This window comes from Cucurbita maxima, unplaced genomic scaffold (assembly GCF_002738345.1).
Source record: "Cucurbita maxima cultivar Rimu unplaced genomic scaffold, Cmax_1.0 Cma_Scf00008, whole genome shotgun sequence".
Classification (NCBI taxonomy): Eukaryota; Viridiplantae; Streptophyta; class Magnoliopsida; order Cucurbitales; family Cucurbitaceae; genus Cucurbita; species Cucurbita maxima.
The window spans coordinates 1997401-2018048 of record NW_019272024.1 but is presented as its reverse complement, the minus strand read 5'-3'; the positions used below and the strand labels follow the sequence as shown (position 1 = coordinate 2018048).

The 20648-nt window shown below is 33.3% G+C and overlaps 4 protein-coding genes and 1 pseudogene across 5 annotated transcripts; 4 read left to right on the top strand and 1 right to left on the bottom strand.

The window, feature by feature from the left end:
• Nucleotides 1-3965: 3965 nt before the first annotated feature.
• On the top strand, nucleotides 3966-6090 carry LOC111482723 (protein CUP-SHAPED COTYLEDON 2-like). Its single transcript, XM_023128651.1, has 3 exons — nucleotides 3966-4164; nucleotides 4355-4641; nucleotides 5574-6090. Exons 1-3 carry the CDS (start codon nucleotides 3975-3977, stop codon nucleotides 5988-5990), a joined length of 894 nt encoding a protein of 297 aa, XP_022984419.1. The 5' UTR covers nucleotides 3966-3974; the 3' UTR covers nucleotides 5991-6090.
• A 944-nt stretch (nucleotides 6091-7034) lies between these two features.
• Nucleotides 7035-12934, top strand: LOC111482725. Of its 2 annotated transcripts, none has more exons than XM_023128654.1 (4): nucleotides 7035-7216; nucleotides 7453-7547; nucleotides 8158-8369; nucleotides 12699-12934. In XM_023128654.1, the coding sequence occupies exons 1-4, from the start codon at nucleotides 7051-7053 to the stop codon at nucleotides 12733-12735; spliced, it is 510 nt and encodes a 169-aa protein (XP_022984422.1). In that variant the 5' UTR covers nucleotides 7035-7050; the 3' UTR covers nucleotides 12736-12934. The 2 variants fall into 2 exon arrangements, with proteins under 2 accessions (XP_022984422.1, XP_022984421.1); XM_023128653.1 differs by lacking the exon at nucleotides 12699-12934 and adding an exon at nucleotides 8547-8711.
• On the bottom strand, nucleotides 8648-12639 carry LOC111482716 (phytosulfokine receptor 2). The gene has a single exon (XM_023128641.1). The coding sequence runs from the start codon at nucleotides 11913-11915 to the stop codon at nucleotides 8769-8771; it is 3147 nt and encodes a 1048-aa protein (XP_022984409.1). The 5' UTR covers nucleotides 11916-12639; the 3' UTR covers nucleotides 8648-8768.
• A 3831-nt stretch (nucleotides 12935-16765) lies between the features above and the next one.
• Nucleotides 16766-20001, top strand: LOC111482724 (3-hydroxybutyryl-CoA dehydrogenase). Its single transcript, XM_023128652.1, has 4 exons — nucleotides 16766-17066; nucleotides 18796-19017; nucleotides 19206-19318; nucleotides 19534-20001. The coding sequence occupies exons 1-4, from the start codon at nucleotides 16881-16883 to the stop codon at nucleotides 19901-19903; spliced, it is 891 nt and encodes a 296-aa protein (XP_022984420.1). The 5' UTR covers nucleotides 16766-16880; the 3' UTR covers nucleotides 19904-20001.
• LOC111482718 overlaps nucleotides 20002-20648 on the top strand; it is a 5405-nt pseudogene continuing 4758 nt past the window's right edge.

Sequence of the window (20648 nt, the reverse complement as noted above, 5' to 3'; positions counted from 1 at the left end):
TATAGTAAAAAAAAAAAAAAAAAGTACATACAAAATTAAAAACTTTATAATTTTTAAAACTTTCAAACTTTAAATAATTATTAATTACAAAACTTAACATCTAGAAACCAACCTTTTTTTTTAATAAATTTAATCTATTTAACAATTTTAATTATATTTAGTTGACAAAAAAACAATCCTTTAAAAATCACCTTTAAATTTTTTTTATAAAAATTATAAATATTTTTAAACATTTTTAAAATTTTAAAATTTTAAAAATATTCTTACTATTAATACCATTTTTCCAAAACATTAAAAGAGGTATTTTTAAACATAGACCCCTAAAAAAATTTGTTAAATTTTTGTAAATAAAATACTCACCGTTTGTAGCAAAAAATAAATAAATAAATAAATAAATATAACATAAATAATATTATTTTTAGATCTTTTTTTAATTTAAAATTACTATTAAAACTTTTAAAATATTAGGTATACTTTTAGACCAGAGAAGCATTTTTAATAATCTAGCCTTTAAAAATATTTAAAATAAATTTATACGCTTAAAAACAAGTTGGAGTGAAAGCACGCGTTAAAGTGGCGAGTGGGATACGAAATACGACGTCGTTGCTTCGTTCGTTTATTTTTATACCCAAACATTTGCCGCCAAATATGTACGTTTTTTTATCATTTTTCCGTTTCCGGAATATTTATTTGTGTATTTTTTTTTTATGTGAAATTAATATTATTTATTTACATTTTTATCATTTAAATTTTAAAATATTTTAATCGTGTTGATTTAACCCAAAATACTTTTTTTTGCATTTAATCCATTTTTAAACTTTTAATTTTAGATTAATAAATTTTTAAAATTTTAATTTTATGTCAAACAGATTTGCTCTCCGAACATCTTTAAAAATTATATAGGCCAGTATATTATGCCCACTGGAAGTAAAAAAGTTAGAAGTCGACAATTATTACCCGAAATTGAAGGTAATTATCAGAAGCTACAATAACAATCAAAACAATGTCGAGCTCTCGTTTTTCGTTAGTGAAGTAACCTTTGTCCCAATGTTAGCTTAATTATCGAGTCAATGATTATAAAGACACATGTCATCTGTTTCGATGTGACGGCGACACGATTTTTACTAAAATAAAATGTAAAAGTTTTAAACAACTAAGATATATAATTTATGTCACATGGGACGTTTTGGGGTGAAAATTTAGTTTTTGGTGTGTTTGGCTTACTTAGCTAACATCGAAACGAGACGGGTTATTTTAATTTAGTTTTTTTTTTTTTTTTTAGGTATATGAAAAAATTAAATTGCCCAACGGTTGCCCCAAACACTCCCGATGTACGTTATCTCAAACCGGAATAGGAATTCATGCCATTTCAATTCGGTGTAGACTATCCCCGTGACCAAACAATGGTATATGTATCCATACGTAGACGCAGACACATACAAAATATATATATGTGAAATTGATCAGACGGCTGATATTAAAAATTAAAGTTCCCAAAAGATCCTGTCCGAGGCATTGGATCAGAAACTGACGTTAGAATTGGGCCCCACGATCAGAAATATCAGGAAATCAGAGCCGTACAATTATTATTATATATTATGACATTATTTTTGCAGGAGCAGGGTAGTCAGGGCCGTATGCGATCCGCACTCTTCTTTTTCTTTGTTTTCTGTTTTTTCTTTTTGAGAAATTAAAATTAAAGTACCGGTGATAATTCCGGCAATTACTCGCCGTAGCACAGCCGCAGGAGAGTAAAAGTCAGCCGTCTCTCTCCGTTTAATAGCCGTTATGAGGAGGAGGCGGCGGCCAATTTTTTTTGAAGGGCTAAATTTAATTTGGATTTGTACTTTTATTACGGAAATTTAATATTTTATCTTTGGGAATTTAATTTAAAAATGTTTGCTTTTATTTCTTTTTTAATTTTTTTAACCCGCTAAATTTAATTTGGATTATGTATGTGTTGTCAATCAACGTCGTAGTAATGATGGAGTCACTTATGGCTAGCCCACATATGTATCTTAGTTGTCAATAAATGAGTCACTCCCTTACGTTAAGACATCACTCTGATAGGACTCTTGAAGGTTACCAGTTACTTCAAGTTGTGATAGAGTCGTTTGTGGCTAAGGTTCTAGCTAGTTACACGCCTATACCAATTAAGCTTTAAAAGATGTGTTGAAACGAGTATAAATGGATGATCAAAGCTCAATCAGTGCTAAGTATCGAGAACCCACGTTCGTACTATGTCCAAGTGGGTTACATACCCAGTATTTTTATACTCATCCGTGTTTCTTCTTTCTTTTCAGATGGTACCCAAGTTTCAATGGCTCATGATCATGTCATTTTACAACAACGAGGTTACAGGAACAGTTGAACTTGATTTTCGAGAAAACTCTTACTAATATTTTAAATGTCAATTTTTTCGAGTAAATTATAAACATTAAAAATAAAGTTTATATATTTATTGGCCTTTACTCAAATGGGCCATACATGTTTAATTGAATTTATATTTATTAAAAATAATAAATAAATATTTTAATTGACATTGAATTACTCGCGACATTTTTCAATAAAAAAAAATCATAAATATATCGCTTACAAGTCTACATCATCACATATTGTTATTATTAGTTATCATTTTTTTTTTAAAGAACTATCGTTACTGTTATTTTAAAATGTTCATTTTTATTGACAATTTTATTATTAAAACAAAATTAATAAATATTTATATATAACATTTCCCCGAAAAAAAAATTAATTCATTTACATTGGTTAACTTTAAAGGATAATTAATGATTGTGTTTTGATATACAAAATAATTAATATTTAAAAATTAAATGTTGTATCTAATATACAACTTTTATTAAATTTTATATAAAAAAAATTACAAAATAATTAATATTTAAAAATTAAATGTTGTATCTAATATACAAATTTTATTAATTTTTATATAAAAAAAATTAATTATATATATATATATATATATATATATATATTTAATTTATAAAAAATTTCATTTATTTCAACTCGGCTTAACATAAAAGTTTGGAAGTACCCAAATCCACACCTAGCAGATATTGTTCGTTTTAGCTCGTTATATATTATCGTTAGGTTCATGATTTTTAAAACATGTCTAATAGTTATAGACTTTCACACCCTTATAAAAAGTATTTCGTTTCCTTCTCCAACTAATCTGAAATCTTACCATCCACCCCTTTGGAGGTTATCGTCCTTATTAGCACACCATCCAGTGTTTGACTTTAATACCATTTGTAACACAGCTAGCTGATACGGTTCACTTATACAGGGACATGTTAATCTTCTCTATATCATTCTAATTTGATTGGATATCCCTACTTAAACCGTACGAGTTAGGCTGATCCAGTAATTTTTTAAACATGTGTAGTAGAAACAATTTTTAAAACGTGTCTAATAGGTATAGACTTTCACACCCTTATAAAAAGTATTTCGTTTTTTTCTCCAACCGATCTGGAATCTTACCATCCACCCATTTGGAGGTTATCGTCCTTATTAGCACATCATCCGGTGCTTGACTTTAATATCATTTGTAACACAACTAACTGATACGGTTCGCTTATACAGGGACATGCTAATCTTCTCTATATCATTCTAATTTGATCGGATATCCCTACTTAAACTGTACGAGTTAAGTTGATCGAGTAATTTTTTAAGCACGTGTAGTGGAAGCGAAAAAGAAAAAGAAAAAGATGATAGATCATATAAAGCTGGTTTTGAAATATCTGTATGCATATTTTGTGTTACAGTTTATGTCGGGGGAATTGTACTAAGCATTTATTATTCCTTTCCCCTATCCTCTCATTAATTTCCCAAATTATTATTATATTCAAAATTAATTAATTATAAAAACATGAGTTCACTTCAGGATATAAAAACTTGGATTTTCACCCACATTCATCAACAATTCTCTCTCTCTCTCTCTACTCCGATCAACCTCCATGGAACACGGCGGCAGCGGCGGCGGACACCAGAACTCCGACGGGTTCCTCCCACCGGGTTTCCGGTTCCACCCGACCGACGAAGAGCTGATCGCCCATTACCTTCTGAAGAAGGTTCTGGACTCCCATTTCTCCTCGCCCGCCATTGCCCATGTCGACCTCAACAAGTCCGAGCCCTGGGACCTCCCTGGTCAGCTCTCTCCACCCCTTTCTATATACATATTTGTTAGATGAACACGACCCTCCATATACTTGCATAAATTTTCTTCGGCTTTTCCAAAAAAATTTGTAAATTCACGGCAAAAAGTTATATATATATATATATATATTTCTTTTTTTATTTATTGAAAAATAATAATAATAATGTGTGGATTGAACAGAGAAAGCGCTGATGGGTGAAAAGGAGTGGTATTTCTTCAGCCTGCGAGACCGGAAATACCCGACCGGGTTGAGGACGAACCGGGCGACGGAGGCCGGGTACTGGAAGGCGACCGGAAAGGACCGGGAAATAATGAGCTCGAAAACCAACTCATTAATTGGGATGAAGAAGACGCTTGTTTTCTACAGAGGCAGAGCACCAAAAGGCCAAAAGACCAACTGGGTTATGCATGAATTTCGCCTCGCCGGAAAATTTGCTTACCATTTTCTCTCCGCCGATTCTTCCAAGGTTCTCTCTCTCTCCCTCTCTCTCTCAGTTGAAGAAGTCGCCGTCGACGTTGATAGCTTAATTAATTCATTATCTTTTAAATAAATGAACTCATATCAAACGTCAACACCCCCATCTCCATGTGTGTATATATATATATATATATATATATATATATATTTTAATTTCATGCTTGCATTAATGAACCAATTTTTTTTTCTTTTAATGATTAAAGAAAATCATGTATTTTAAGGTGTTATTTCAATTTCTATTTAGCAAAAAAAAACTAATAATAATAATAATAAATATATATTTTTGTGAAAATTAGAATAGGATTTCAGAAATTCTTTTTTAAAGATTAATTTTAATATGATATCTATTAAAATATATAAAAAAAATCATAATAAATTAAATAATATTTCATAAACTAAATCTATACTATATTTTTAAGCGCAATTTATTTAATATATAATATATTATTTTAAATTAAAGGCATGTGTTATCTTTATTTAAATAACTTCAAGATAATAATCAAATTTACAATATAGTTAAAATAATTGATGATATATATGCAGACAAAGACCCTTCGATTGAATTTAAAAAGAAAAAAATACCAGTAAATAATTTTCTAGCATTTATTTTTGGTACAAATAATATTCAATAGTAGGTAAAGCAATAATAAAATATTTATATTTAATATTATTTTTTAAAAATGAATATCTAAATATTTTATTATATATAGTACACATTATTTGGATGGAGGGCCAATTTCAATGAAGAGGTTTTAATGTTGGGAATAATAATTATAATGTCATAAATAAAATTTATGTTTCATGTCCCTTTCTATTTATTTTCCTCATATGTGTGGTGGGTTTTTATTCATTTATTTATTTTTATTTTATTTTATTTTATTTTATTTATTTATTTATTTATTTATTACATGCATGTAACAGGATGAATGGGTGATATCCAAAGTTTTCAAGAAAACCGGCGCCGCCATGCACGGCGGCTCATCGACGAAGAAGATTCGCCTGGATCCCGAACCGAGTTCCCCTTCCTCGGTGTCTCTGCCTCCTCGACTCGATTCCTCCGCCGACCCGAGTGAGAATGAGCTGCACGTGACCTGTTTCTCCACCAATAATGTCAACTACCCCGCCGGCGGAGGCTCTGATCTCTCCCCCTCGGTCTTCCCGAACCTTCTGAGCTTCCAGGAGAATCTGCAGGCGCCGTTCTTCTCCCCCGTGGGTCCGCCGCTGGTTCATCTACTCACCGACGCTGCTGAGTTGGTTGGGTGTGGCGATGGTCCGGCACCGGAGGATTCGAGGCTTGTCGGCTCCGCTGACATGGCTGCTTATATGTGGACCTTCTGAAAATTCCCTTTTTATCTGTAATATCTGAAAAAGAATTAAGAACTTGACAAATGAAAACAGACTCCTTTTTTGTATTATTATTATTTTAGTATAACTTCGAAATGCCCAATTAAATGGTGCCACGTGTCGTTTAGTAAAGTTTCTATTTTTTTCAGTTTTTATTCTTTTATTTTGTTTTTTACTTTTATATAAAATTTGTTTAAATAAACACTTTAAAAAAATACCAATAAATTTTAAATTTTTTTATTAATACCCTTCCATTTAAAAAAAAAAATTAAAAAATAGTTAGTAATTATTTAAAAAATATCAGCATTAGTTCGGAGGAGAACATACCACTCTTTATAAGGGTGTGGAAACCTCTCATACCAGACGCGTTTTAAAGCCTTGAGGGGAAGTCCGAAAGGTAAAACCCAAAAATGACAATATCTGCTAGCGGTAGATCTTGGGCGTTTCAAATGGTGCCAGACACCGGACGATGTGTCAACCTTCTCGCTGTTCCCAAAATGGGGTAGACACGAGGCGGTGTGCCAGTAAGGACGCTGGACCCCGAAGGAGGGTGAATTGTGATGTCCTACATTAGTTGGGGAGGAGAACAAACCACCATTATAAGGGCATGAAAACCTTCACCTAGTAGAAACATTTTAAAGCCTTGAGGGGAAGCGCAAGACAATATCTGTTAGTAGTAGATCTAGGCTGTTACATTAACACTTTATAATTTTTTTTAAAACAATGAATATATGAATGAAAATAATCTATCGACACTTCATGAAATATCTCTATAAACATTTTAAAATATGTATTTTGGACCCTTTTGAAAATTAAAAAGTAATTTTAAAACTATTTTAAAAATTCAATAATATTTTTTAAACAAATTATTAATGTTTCGATCCAAAACTGAAAATAAAAGTATCTTTAATTTAAATAGATTCCATAATTATTTTATTAAATCATGGTTATTATTTTAAATAGATTAATTAAGCATTTTATAATAGAATTTTGAATGTATTAATTTTGGAATAATAAATACCGAAAGAGAAAGAAGAATTGATTTCCATGGAAGATGGCGGCAACAATTCGAAGGCTTTGTTTGGGCTCAGCGCTTTTTTGTGGAGAAAGGAACCGATTTCTCTGTGATTCTGCGTCTTCAACTCCTCCAAGCTTCGTCTCTTTCAAGTGTCTCTCCTTCTCGGCTGCTCTCTCGTTGCTCGTCGTTCCCAATGTCAAAGGTAATTGCGAACATTTCATCCTAAATAATCATCGCGAATCCATTCTCTTATCGTCACTTCGTATGAAGAATTTGAAAATCACGATCAAAAGACCAGAAAGAATGGGAACAAAGTATCATAATCGAGAATTTCTGATCGGAGAATTTTGTTCGGTGGGGTTTATTTATAGTTTTTTCTTACAAGACAAGCAGAGGGCGGGGAAATTTAACATTTGGGGGATCTGTTGAAATTTTCAGAATCGTTGTCACAGAGCGCTCGGGAGAGATCAATTCGTCATGGATCCGTAATTTGCATGGCCAGAAGATATGCTCCTAACACTACGAAGAGAAAGGTATGGTCCTTTTAGCTTCGACAGCGTGTGGATCATGGTAGAAATTTGCAAATCGAGAGGACGGGGACTCATATCATGTGTTTATGTATTTGTTTATGTTAGGGCTCTAACTATATTTCTTCTCGTGATCAATCGATAGAAAATAAATACACTTATAAGTACATGTTCTCCTTATCAATTTCGATTAATTTCAATATGAACAAAAGTGGAATATATGAAATCATCTTCAAATAGAATTGACCCCTTTCATGTTAATTTGTATGACACCCTTCAAAATTCCAGCCTTCTGATTGCTATCACTTCCAATAGCACAAGCCTATCGCGATATTGTCTTCTTTGGGCTTTCCCTTCAAAATTTTCAAAATGCATCTGCTAGGGAATTTTCAAAATGCATCTGCTAGGGAGAAGTCGTGAGATCTCACATTATTGAACATATATTTATCTAATTTGAGTTTGTATCTACAGAAAATTTGATTAACATTCCAAGTATGGATTATTCTACTTCAATGATGCAAAAGTCATTGGGAATAATATTGTGTAATTTGTTCATTATGTTAATGTCACTGTTGATTTGATCATGAAATAACTTGTCGATTGCATTCAAATGCAGAGGTTGAGTAGGAAGAGGGGTGGTGATCCAGAAAAGAAAAGGAAGACGAGGAGGAAAGGGGGAAGGAAAGATTTCAAAATAATCCGACTCTCCTCAACCGCTGGGACTGGTTTTTTCTATGCCAAGAAAAAAAGCAGGAAGATGGCTGATAAGATTGAGCTCCAGAAATTTGACCCTCTTGCAAAACGACATGTTCTGTTCACTGAAGCCAAGTAAGTCAGATTGTCCCCCGTGATTGTATATATATATATATATATATATATATATGGATAGATACATACATAGATAGGGTAGATCGGTCAAGCATTGCTTGTAGGAATCTTTTGTGCTAGTTGTGTGTGAACAGTTGACTATTGAACTTAGTCTGAAAGATCCATTGCTGTCTGAAGGAAATCTTTGATTTCAAGAACTAGAGGAAATCCAATTCTAAAATTGACCTGCATAGTAAAAGCTTTAATAATCATGGGCATAAGCACCAAGTTATGTACACTTTCCATCCTTCCTACCTTTACTCACAGCCTGGTAAGATTGATTTAAATAGTTTTGCTTTACAATATCCAGTTTGATATACGAGGGATGAAATACAAACCAAACGTTGAGAATGGAAAAACCTACAATGTAACACCATCTAGCCATGAAGAAACTTCTTCAATCGAAGGTCTCTTCCTTGGATCTTGGTCTATGCATTTACAAGTAATACTAAGGACCTCTAAAATCTGCTTTTTGCTATTTGTATCCCAAATTGCAGGATCAATAATCTCCTCTTCTTTCTTTTCTGATTTCTTCTGAATCACCCATGATACCAGATCCCTGCAAGCTTTACCTTTGCATACCTCTACAGGCCTCCGCCCAGTTAGAAGCTCGAGAAGAACAACGCCAAAACTGTATACATCGCCCCTGCAAGTTGCAATTAATGTCTGGCTGTATTCGGGAGGGATATAACCCAATGTCCCAACCAAGTCCGTGGTAACATGAGTGTCATACGGCCGGAGTAATCTTGAAAGGCCAAAATCAGCTAAATGTGCCTCGAATTTGTCATCCAGAAGTATGTTGCTCGACTTGACATCGCGGTGAATTATGTTTGGCTGACATTCCTTATGCAAGTAAGCCAATCCATGAGCTGCACCCTGTGCGATTTTGAGTCTTGCTTCCCATTTTAGTATTGAATCTTCATCATCAACAATCTCATGAAGCCAATAGTCCAAACTTCCATTCTCCATGTAGGAGTAAATTAATAGCCTGTCGTTTCCATGTTTGCAGTAACCTTGAAGAGAAACAAGGTTCTTATGCTGCGCTCGAGAAAGAGCTTCTACTTCAGCTTGGAATTCGCGTTCCATCTGACCACAATCTCCTGTAAGCCTCTTGACTGCAGCTTTTGAACCATTGGGAAGGCTGGCTTTGTAAACCAGGCCAAATCCACCACAGCCGATTATGTTTGCTTGGTTGAAATTGCAAGTAGCTTTTAACAACTCTGCAACTGTAAGATCCTTGCATTCTGAATTCTGAAAGAGCACCAACTTTGATGATCCAAGAGCTCCAGATAACCTGTTAGGCCGGTCAAATTCCTCGTCAAAACTGTTATTCCGATCTCCAACATCTTTCCTGGACATTTTGAGTAGAACCACTGTAAGGACCAGGAGGATTGCTGCAGCCGCTCCGACTGTAAGGCAGAGAATGACACTTCTCCCAACTTTTCTCTTTGAGTAAGTGTCGGTTTCAGGTCTTTTTTCTAACCCATCAACAGAACGACAAGGGTTGTCGATTTCCCCACAAAGTCCTGCATTACCATCAAAGCTTGAGCTGGGAAAACTTAAGAATTGCCCTCCATTTGGAATTGGTCCCTCCAAGTGATTATTTGCCACGCTGAACTTTGACAAGAATGTAAGCTTGTTAAGTGATGGAGGAATTCGTCCATAAAGATCATTATTCGACAAATCTAAGGCTTCCAAGTTCTCCATCTCTGATATGGTGTTTGGGATGGACCCAGTTATATTGTTCCTACTCAAATCCAAGGCATGCAGCCCTTTTAATCCACCAATTTCTGGCCAAATAGTTCCATTAATTCTGTTGTAGCTCAAGTAAATCGATGGTGGAAAGCTCGACGCTTGGTTGTATTGCAAACCAGTGGAACTTTGATTTCGTTTGACAAAAAGGGGGATTCCAGCAGATGATGTCGAACCCGACAAGCTGCAGTTTCTGGAAATTAGTGCTTTCATCTGTGTCAAGCTTTTTGGGATTTCTCCTGTCAGAGAATTGTTGGATAAGTCCAAATAAAATAAATTCTCCAGCTGACCAATCCAAGCAGGGATACTTCCATCTAAGTGATTCCAAGACAAATCAAGGATGCTCAATTTCTTGCAACCTACTAACCAACCTGGAATTTGTCCTCTCAGGCCACAGTTACCAAATGCCAAAAGCATCAAGTTGTCGAAAACAGTTTCACTCTGTGGAATTTTCTCATTACGAAAGTTCTTTGTAAGAATAAGAACAGTCAGGTTCTTGCAATTATGTAGAATAGATAATGCACCACTCAAGTCTATAATACTGTTGTTCGACAAAGATAGAAAGGACAGAGAGGAAAGCTTAGCATAATCTCGAGGAATTTGACCAGTTAACTTGTTCTTGGCAAGGCTAAGAGTTTTCAATTCATGGCAATCAGATAGAGAATTCGGTAGAGGCCCCGAAAAGTGATTAGAGGCTAGATCAAGCATTTGAAGATCTGGTAGCCTAGAAAAATTGAGATCTATAGCAGCAGTAAAGGAATTATTTCTAAGATCAAGAACTCTAAGCTTTGAGCACAATGACAGAGATGAAGGCAAAATTCCAGAGAACAAGTTGGAATGTGCAACTAACTCCCGTAATTCTGAAAAATTACCGAACACATTTGGAAGTTCCCCAGAAAACTTGTTTCCGAATACGATAAAGGATTCAAGCCTAGAAAGCTTACTCAGATCCATGCTTAACTGGCCAAAGAAGCTGTTTCCAGGGATTGAAAAGTACTCCAAAAATGATAACGAATACAATGATTCTGGAAGATGTCCAGTAAGCAAGTTATTATCTGCACGGAAATGTTTGAGAGATTTGCTGCAATCGTTCACTCCTTGAAGATTGCCGGATATTTGGTTCAGTGAAATATCAACAACCTGAATCATGTTGGAGGAATTGCAAATCTGTGAAGAAAACTGTCCTGTGAAAGAATTGTTACTTATATTGAAGGCAACAAGATTCTGAAATCCCACTAGCTGGGGGAAATCCCCAATGAATGAATTACTGGAAATATTAAGAACACGAACAGATATCAATCCTGAAGTTGCATTGGTGACTGATCCTGACAGCTTATTGTAACTCAAATCCAATACCTGGAGTTGCTTCAAGCTTGAGAATTCTGTTGGCAAAACACCTTCAAGCTGATTGTATGATAGATTCAGCCAAATTAACTGATCTAAACCACCAAGAGACTGTGAAATCTTGCCTTTCAGATTCATATTAGGCAGTTCTAACCTGGTAACTCTGTTAGTGATAGAGCTGTTGCTATCATATCCACAAACGACACCATCCCAAATGCAGCAGTTGGGTTCCTTCAACCATACAGAGATAACAGAACTATTTGAAAGGCTATTCAGAAAGCCCCTCAATGCCAGTAAATCTTTTGGATCACAGAGTTTATTCGACTGTTTCAGACCCAAAGAGAAGGAAAACAAGCAACTCAATAATAACATCCATTTGAGGAAAGCCGGTTTGACAAGAGAAAGCACCATATCTGGTCATACACTTAGCTGTTAAGAAATGAGAGGAATCCAAATAAAGAAAAATCTTGCAAACTATAATATGTGGAAGAGAAGGAGGAGCATCCCAAGTTGAGCAACTTGCAAAAGAAGCAAAATAAAGATGAAATCACCAATCCCAATCAGATTCCAAACCCTTTCCCGATAAACAGAACAGATGAACCCAGAATTGAACGTCAAAATGAACACCAGAAAGCCATAACTCAACAGAACAAAAGAAACTTGGAGAAACCCATATGCCAAAACGATATCAGATCCCAAAGAGACAAGAAGAAGAAGAGTAAGAGAAGCTTGAAAAGGAAGAGAGGAGGAGAAACAAATAAAGAAATGATTTTCGCAGGGCCAGTGGAGATCATGACTTGCAAATGAAGTACGTAAAGTAAGTAAAGAGACAGCAGCGTCAGAAACGCCTCATTTTCTGGGTGAACTGTTGCGAGAAATCTGAGGTTAGAGTTCCGAGAAGCAATGTCAAATCTGGGTTTGGAAAAAAGATATCAAAAAGTGAAAAGGAGGAGCCGAGGAGGGGGAGAGCAGGGGCGGAGAACCACTGTACTTTACAGTATATATATATATAATTGGAGTGAGAGAGAGAGCTGACTTGAGGAGGGGAAAAAATGGTGGCTTTTTGGAGGTGAAACTTGAGGAGGGTTTACAGGTCTGAAAACTTGTCTCTTTTTTCACTCTTTTGTTTGTGATTGTCAGCACCTACGACGTTGATCTGTTCCTTTTTAATTTTTTTTCCTCTGTCTGTAGAAGAAATTGCAGAGAAAAAGAGAGAAAAGAAGGAAAGTAAATGAGAGTGGAGTTGGAAAAGTTGTGTGGTGCGCAGCGCAAGGACCGATGTGAGTTTATCTCTACTCTTCACGCCTACTCCATCTTTCATGCACGTGTCTCACCAATTATTTCCTTTTCTCTTCAATAAAAAATATATATTATTTTTTTTAAATATTCTTATTTGGACTTTCCTAATTAAGATAAATGGTGAAAATTTTATGGTTAAAGTTTGTATCGATTTTTTCAAGGGTCGTCAATTATATCTTTTTTCTTTAAATAAAATTATATTTTATATATATAATATATTTTTTAAGTATTGTACAATAGGGTATACTAGTATCATTCTAAATAAAAATACTTTAATATAAAAAAAGTATATTATTTTTAAGTAGTGTAATAATATATAAAAGTAAATTACATTATCTCAATTGGTACGAGTCCTTTTATAGGTATTGTAATAGGGTCCAAGTAAATTACCCTTATGATTAAAGTAGATAGTATTGTAATAGGGCATATAAGTAAATTACTCATAAGTAGACAATATTATTCTATTATATATGTTTTTTCATGTACGCGTGGTCAATTATATCTTTTTTTCTCTAAATAAAACTATTTTTATATATATAAATAAATAAATAAATAAATAATATATATATATATATATAAGTATTGTAATAGTATATATGAATAAATTACGTTATCTCAATTGGTACGATATCTTTTATAAACCAAAAGTGAAATTATAAAGTTCGTGTCTCGTCAGTTATTTTTTTTTTCTTTAAAGAAAAATATTTGTGGTGTTATAATCTTAGGCTGCAATTTCATCTTTTAATAAATTTTTATTTGGAAATTTACTTATCCATAATAAATAAATATGTAATATTAAAGGTAAATCTTCATTAGAGTTAAATTTGTGCTAAATTTAATGTTACCGAAATTAGTGAATTTATAGGCATTTTGTCAATATTTTTTCATTAGAAAAAATTGAAGTATTGATTTGTTGAATATTGTATTTAATATAAGTAAGTGTAAAAGGTGAAATTTCAACCATGGAATAGGAAATAATTTGTTTGTTAGTTAATTAATGATAAACATTGCGTCCTTGGTGACATTAATAATAAAAAAATTCAAATAATAGAGGCATCATAAAGATTTCTCGACAAACTTAAATAATTATTTATACTTATAAAATAAACAAATAAATAAAGTAATTTGTTGAGTGATTTGACGTGATGTGCACGCGATTGGATGTCGCGTGTGGCGGGATGTTCGAAGGGGGTATAAAAGTCAGAGTTCTTAGCGGTGGAGGGTCACCGTTAATAGCCGGTGACCGAAACTGCTTTAGGCAGGTATCACGGGCTATCGGCCGTCGTCCATTAAAAAGTTTTAGGTGAACTGCCACGCACTTCTTCGCCCACCCATTTCTCCTTTTTTTTTTGTTTTTTTTTTTTTTTTATTTCCTAAATTATAAAACTCGACTTTCTCTCTCTTCATGTGACCTCACCGAAACCACCTCTCTCTCTCTCTCATCATTATTTTTAATTTCTATTTTATTTTATTTCCACATTAAATTAATATTTTATCAACTTTGCCAAAAAGTTATTTGGATTAAATAAATTATAGTTTTCTTTAAGACAAAAATTCATTTTTTTATTTATTTAACCATAAAATAAATAATGGGTTATATAAATTAATAATTTAAGATTAAAATTATTATTTTAACCTTAAATTTCATTACCCTTAACTCATATTATTAATAAAAACGAACGTGAATTAGACGGGTTTGTTGCTACAATAAATTTCCCGAAACGTCATTTTATTTTAATATAGAAAATAGGTAGTGCTAATATTAACATAGCTTTTACCGTGCCACTAAAAATAACTTGTCATATTTTCAATACGTATATGGTAAAAATTTAAATATACACCAAAGACCATTCGAGCATTAACCGATATCAATCTATTTAATTTGTTTCAATTTGGTAAATTAACGTTACTTCTTCTATATTTCAATCAATATTATCTCGTAGACAGTTTTTAAGAGAGTCGTGTTCATCATGTAATTCTGGAGAGTCGATTTTGGAGGAAGGGCAATTATGGGCATGAGGCATGGGAGAAAGAAATTGATGAAAGTTAGGCACTTATGGTATGTGCCACCCCCACTTTCCACTTGACTCTTCTTTATTTACTTCTCTACCAACTATTCATTTCTTATCATTGTTCATCATTCAACCTTTTGACATAAATGCCCTACCCCTCATTGTCCTTTCATTTTACATTTTAATTTTAACCCAAAAAACCCTATAATGGGTTTCTCCTAAAATTTTAATTTTATTAAATAGGTCACTAAATTAAAATACGATACTCGAGAAAAAGATGTCGCCCAATTTTGCTTCAATTGTCAAATCAGCTCGTCTACGGGAAAGAGTCCCTTTGAAATTGTAAGTGGACGACAACCGGCCTTACCCCACATTATCGATCATCCTTATGCAGGGAAAAACCCTCAAGCTCACAACTTCACAAGAGAATGGAAGCAGACAACAGATATAAGTGAATCCATATTTCAGGGATACATGTGAATGGCACGAACATAGGTGAATCCATATTTCAAATCCTGATCTGGGTCTCGAATATGGAGACGGAATCTTATAAATGGTATCAGAAATGCAAGGCGTAAAATAAAAAATTTAAACTTTAAAGACGAAATAAGAAATGAAATATACGAATTAAAGAGTAAGATTAGAAAAGGAGATATGTGAGAATTATTAAAAGAGGTTATGGTATTTTCAACTTAGGATTATGAGTGACAGCAACATTTACCTACCAATATTAAATTTACTATAAAGTTCACTACCATAATGCCTATATCTTTTCATCATTATTAGAGTATTTTATTTTATTTTATTTTATGTCAAAATATTGGTTGGATGGCGTTGAAAAGAACTCCCTAAATTAGAAATTATTTTATTATATAAAAATATTTAAAATAAAAAAAAAATATATTTTTTATTTATAAAAAAATGTGTATGTGATATTCTTTCTAATTACCTTAATTTATTTTAAAAATCACTTTATAGCTAATTAATTGATATTGTTTGAAACATTTTTTTCGTCAGTCAATTTAGTTCTTAAACTTTAGTTTATGACGATTTATTTTCAATCCTTTCAAATTTTTAAGAGTTTATAATGATTGACGATACGAGATATCCATAGTGAAGGGCACTCATCTTCGTCACCTATTTCATTCCCTATCTCTGTAAAAATTTTCTTTTATTTGTGCGAGAATGGAGCGAAGATTCCCTACGAAGAACATAAATTTTTTTCGTTTATTATTCTGTAAAAAAAATCTCAACATATCAATATATTTCGTAAGCAAAAATGAGTTCAAATTTAAATTAAAAATTAAATATGAATTGAAAATATATTTATATTAAATGGATAATCTAAATTTATAAATTTATCTCAAATTGAACTGAATAGTCTAAAACAATAAATAAATAATAATAATAATAAAAAAAGAAATAAACTGTTTTTAACCCATTTTTTTAATGGGCCTTGTTTTTATTTTTAGGCCCAAACATAATTTTTTTTTTATTTCACTAAAATAATAAGTTTTAACCATAATATATATTTATTGTGGTAGATTGATAATTCTTAAATGTCATTAATTTGCTTAAATACCACTTTACCAAATATTTTATTTTATAGTATATTTGAAATACTATCAATTTCAAATCATTATATTTATATAAATATTCATATATTGATAAATATAAAATAAAGGAATTGAAAAAATATTTACAATTTTTCATATTGTTATATTCAAGAAAATGGAAAAATGAGTAGTTTAAAAATAGTTTTTATTTATTTTATAATTTAAAACGTATTTTTTTTAAAAATAAAGTAAAGATATTAAAAAAAAATTATTAAAAGTTTTAAAAATTTTAAAATATTTTTGAGATAAAAAGTTTGATAATAATTAAAAAAAAATAATTAAGAGTTTTAAGGACAATATCACATTTGAGAGTCTTGATAATATTGATACTGATCTTCTCGTCTTTATCATCTTTTGATACGAGCGTGACAGAGGTGAATTCCACAGGAGGATAATCGAATGATTCTCTCTCCGATTACAGAAATCGCCGCCAGATTTGTGGTTTCTCGATGACGGAAATCAAGGTTATTGGTGTCATCGGCGGCGGTCAAATGGGCTCCGGAATTGCCCAACTCGCCGCCGCATACGGCCATGATATTTGGCTAATCGATTCAGACCCTGCCGCTCTTACTAAAGCAACCAACTCCATTTCTTCCTCAATTCAACGCCTGGTCTCCAGAAACCTTCTCTCTCGAGTAAGAATTCTGTATATCCAGATCCGTATACATGGGAAGAATATATATGATGTTTGGCCTATTATTTACTCTGACATAGTTCTTCTGAACTGGCTGTTTTACCTTTTGAGTTACCTTTTATTTGGAGTTTTGTGCTGTCTATTTCATAAGAAAAGCTCTTAACAGACCAATTGCAGGGAATCACAGGGTGTAGGACATGTTATGAACTGACTTTGAAATGTTTGAAATAGTTTTTGTCATGTAAAAAATCAATTCGAAACCTCGGTTTAATGATTCAAAACTAGTTTAATGTTTGATCTTAGACTTTTAAACACGATTTTGATACGATTAAAACTGATTTTTGAATCATAAGAATATAATTTCGAGTGATTTTGAAAGCTCTCAAACATGCACTTGATTTGGGTGAAAAACGCAGGATTTAGTACTATTTGGTTGCTTACTTATGATCAATCTGTAGCATTAGGAGGTTGAGACTCTCTTGGCCCCATCAGTACCCTTTCTAATCAGGATAACACCGATCCACTGCTTTAGGAAAAAGAAAAACAAGGGAATCCTTGCCAGATCCCATGTCTCTGTAATGAAGCTTGTGATATTCTTGGGTCATTCCATACTGGGGGACTAGGAAAATTTGGTCCATAATCTCGATCCTGTCACGACGACTGTACGTTTGGATGGCAGTGATAGTACCAAACATGAAAAATAGTGTGATCTTGAGCCTAAGCTGTAGTCAATAATTGAACTTAAAAATAGACTTATCCAAATGACACAGGATCATAGAGGAATTGGATTTGATTGGAGGGAGCCAATGAAACAAAAGTGGACACTGATGAGCTTCTCTTTAGCTTATGAAGAAGCCACGAGATTATGATTTTCTTATAGCAGCTTCAACCTTTTGCTTTAAACAATAAGAACTTACAGGCTCTTAGAAGCCATTGGATGCCTTAAATAGAGGTTTTTTTTTTTTTTTTTTGTCTGTGTGTGTGTTTGGTTGGGGGCTAAGCAAGTATTTGGGGAGTGGGGGATATAGAACTGTGCCTCTTGAATGTTTAGTTAATCTTTGTATTTCTATCTCTTTTAGTACTCTAATAAAATATCTCTATTAATGTTCTTTCAAATTCTAGCACGTATAATATTGCTATAGCTTATGGCCAATGATGTGAAATAAATGTTTTATCCCCATTGACCATTTGAACCGAAGTTAAACGGTGAGATCCCACATCGGTTAGAGAGGGGAACGGAGCATTCCTTACGAGGGTGTGGAAACCTCTCTTTAATAGACGCGTTTTAAAATCGTGAGGCTGACGGCGATATGTAACGGCCAAAGCAGACAATATTTGCTAGCAGTGGGCTTGGGCTATTACAAATGGTATCAGAGCCAAGGGGTGTGGCAGCGACGAAGCTGGGCTCTCAAGGGGGGTGGATTGTGAGATCCCACATCGATTGAAGAGAGAAACAAAACATTTCTTATAAGAGTGTAGAAACCTCTCCCTAGTAGATGCATTTTAAAACCGTGAGGCTGGCAGCGACACGTAACGGGCCAAAGCGAACAATATCTACTAGTGGTGGGTTTAGGCTCTTACATAAACCAAGTTATTTACTGCAGGTTTGACATTGATTATGGAAAGGTTGACATACAAATCTATAACAGAGAAGTTCTACCGGCCAAATGAGCTTCTCTCTGCCGTTGAAATGGTAGACATTTAATCAGCTTATGAAATCCACTTTACAGGAAGTTGGTGTCGATGCTCTTCAACGTCTAAAATGTTCAACTGATTTGAAAGAGCTTCATTCAGCAGATGTCATCATAGAAGCTGTCGTGGAATCAGAAGATGTTAAAAGAAAGCTATTTCTTGAATTGGATAAGATTGCAAAACCATCTGCAATTCTAGCTTCTAATACAAGTTCCATCCCCATCACTCGCTTAGCATCGTCGACCACACGTCCTGAGAAGGTTTTGTCCTCTCTTCCCCCCTTGCATGAATGCTGAACTTCTGTTTTTCTTTTAAAGTGCCATTTGTATGTAGTTTTAGTAGCTAGCCATGTGATTCAGCGATAAAACGTGTTGTTATGTGATTTTAGCATGCTTTATATGAAACGGAAACGAAGAACTAATTTGCTAAACATTTAACGCCATTGCAGGTCATTGGCATGCATTTCATGAATCCACCACCTATAATGAAGTTGGTTGAGATTGTTCGAGGTGTGGATACATCCGATGAAACGTTTGATGCAATAAAAACCTTGGCTGAGAGGTGATTCACTTCATCGATTGCTCTTAAATTCGCCTCCGCTCCTCTGTCCCTCCTCTGCCATCTGTTGTCTTTCTACTAACATGGGACTACTGCACTTAGTACATGAGTTGGTTAAGCGTAGTCATTGCTAACAACTCTCACTATTTCGTTGCGTTTGTGCCTCGAACGAACAAGTGCCGAGAACAAATAATAGTTTTAACTTTCTTTCCTTTCAGGCTTGGCAAAACATTGATATGCTCTCAGGACTACTCTGGCTTCATTGTGAACAGACTCCTAATGCCAATGATTAACGAGGCGTTTTTCGCTCTCTACACGGGAGTGGCAACGAAGGAAGACATCGACACGGGAATGAAGCTAGGAACAAACCATCCCATGGGTCCCTTGGAGCTTGCAGACTTAATTGGTTTGGATGTTTGTTTATCAATCATGAAGGTACTTCAATCTGGACTTGGTGATGATAAATATGCTCCCTGCCCTCTTCTCGTGCAGTATGTCGATGCTGGTCGCCTCGGAAGAAAGCGAGGATTAGGTGTATACGATTACCGTAAATTACCAAAACCAGAAAAATCTAAATCTCGACTTTGATTCATTCGAGTCTATAAGATAAATATGTGACATGGATGATCCTGCTCTCAATACTCTCTTATACTGTCTCAATAAACTGCTACTTCATTTACTCTTTCCATGCAGGTTTCTTTGCAAGGCACTCTAGGATTTCATATGTTTAGCGTTTGAAACTTTGAAGTTGGCATTTATTTGGTACCAAACTCACAATACCAAGCATAACACATTAATTTTTTAAATATCTTGGACATAGATAAATGATTTGGATGTTTGTTTATCACAGTGATGCATAATTTTTTTTGTTCTGATGGTGATACATAATTTTTGTTTATTACGATGATACTAAATTCAAGTATGGTACGTTTATGACAGTGATACATAATATTTTAAATATCTAGGACATAGAATAAATAATTTTTTAAAAGTTAAAATAGTATTAATGCTATTTTTAAAAGTGCAAGGTATTTATGAAATGTAGTAGTAACGGTTTTATTTATATTATTTATATATTAGTTCTAAAAATATTTTGAAATTTTGTAAAATTTTTAAGGGTATTTATGAAAATTTGGATCATTCAAAACTAATAAAAAATAAAAATTTTAATTTACCTTTAGTCACTATATTTTCTATAAAATTGAAATTTAGTCCTTTTAAATTAATTTTTATTGGATTTGGTTATATAATAATAATAATAGTATCACAAATGGTAGTGATTTTTTTTTTTTTTTTTTTTTTTTTTTTTTTTTTTTTTTTTTTTTTTTTTTTT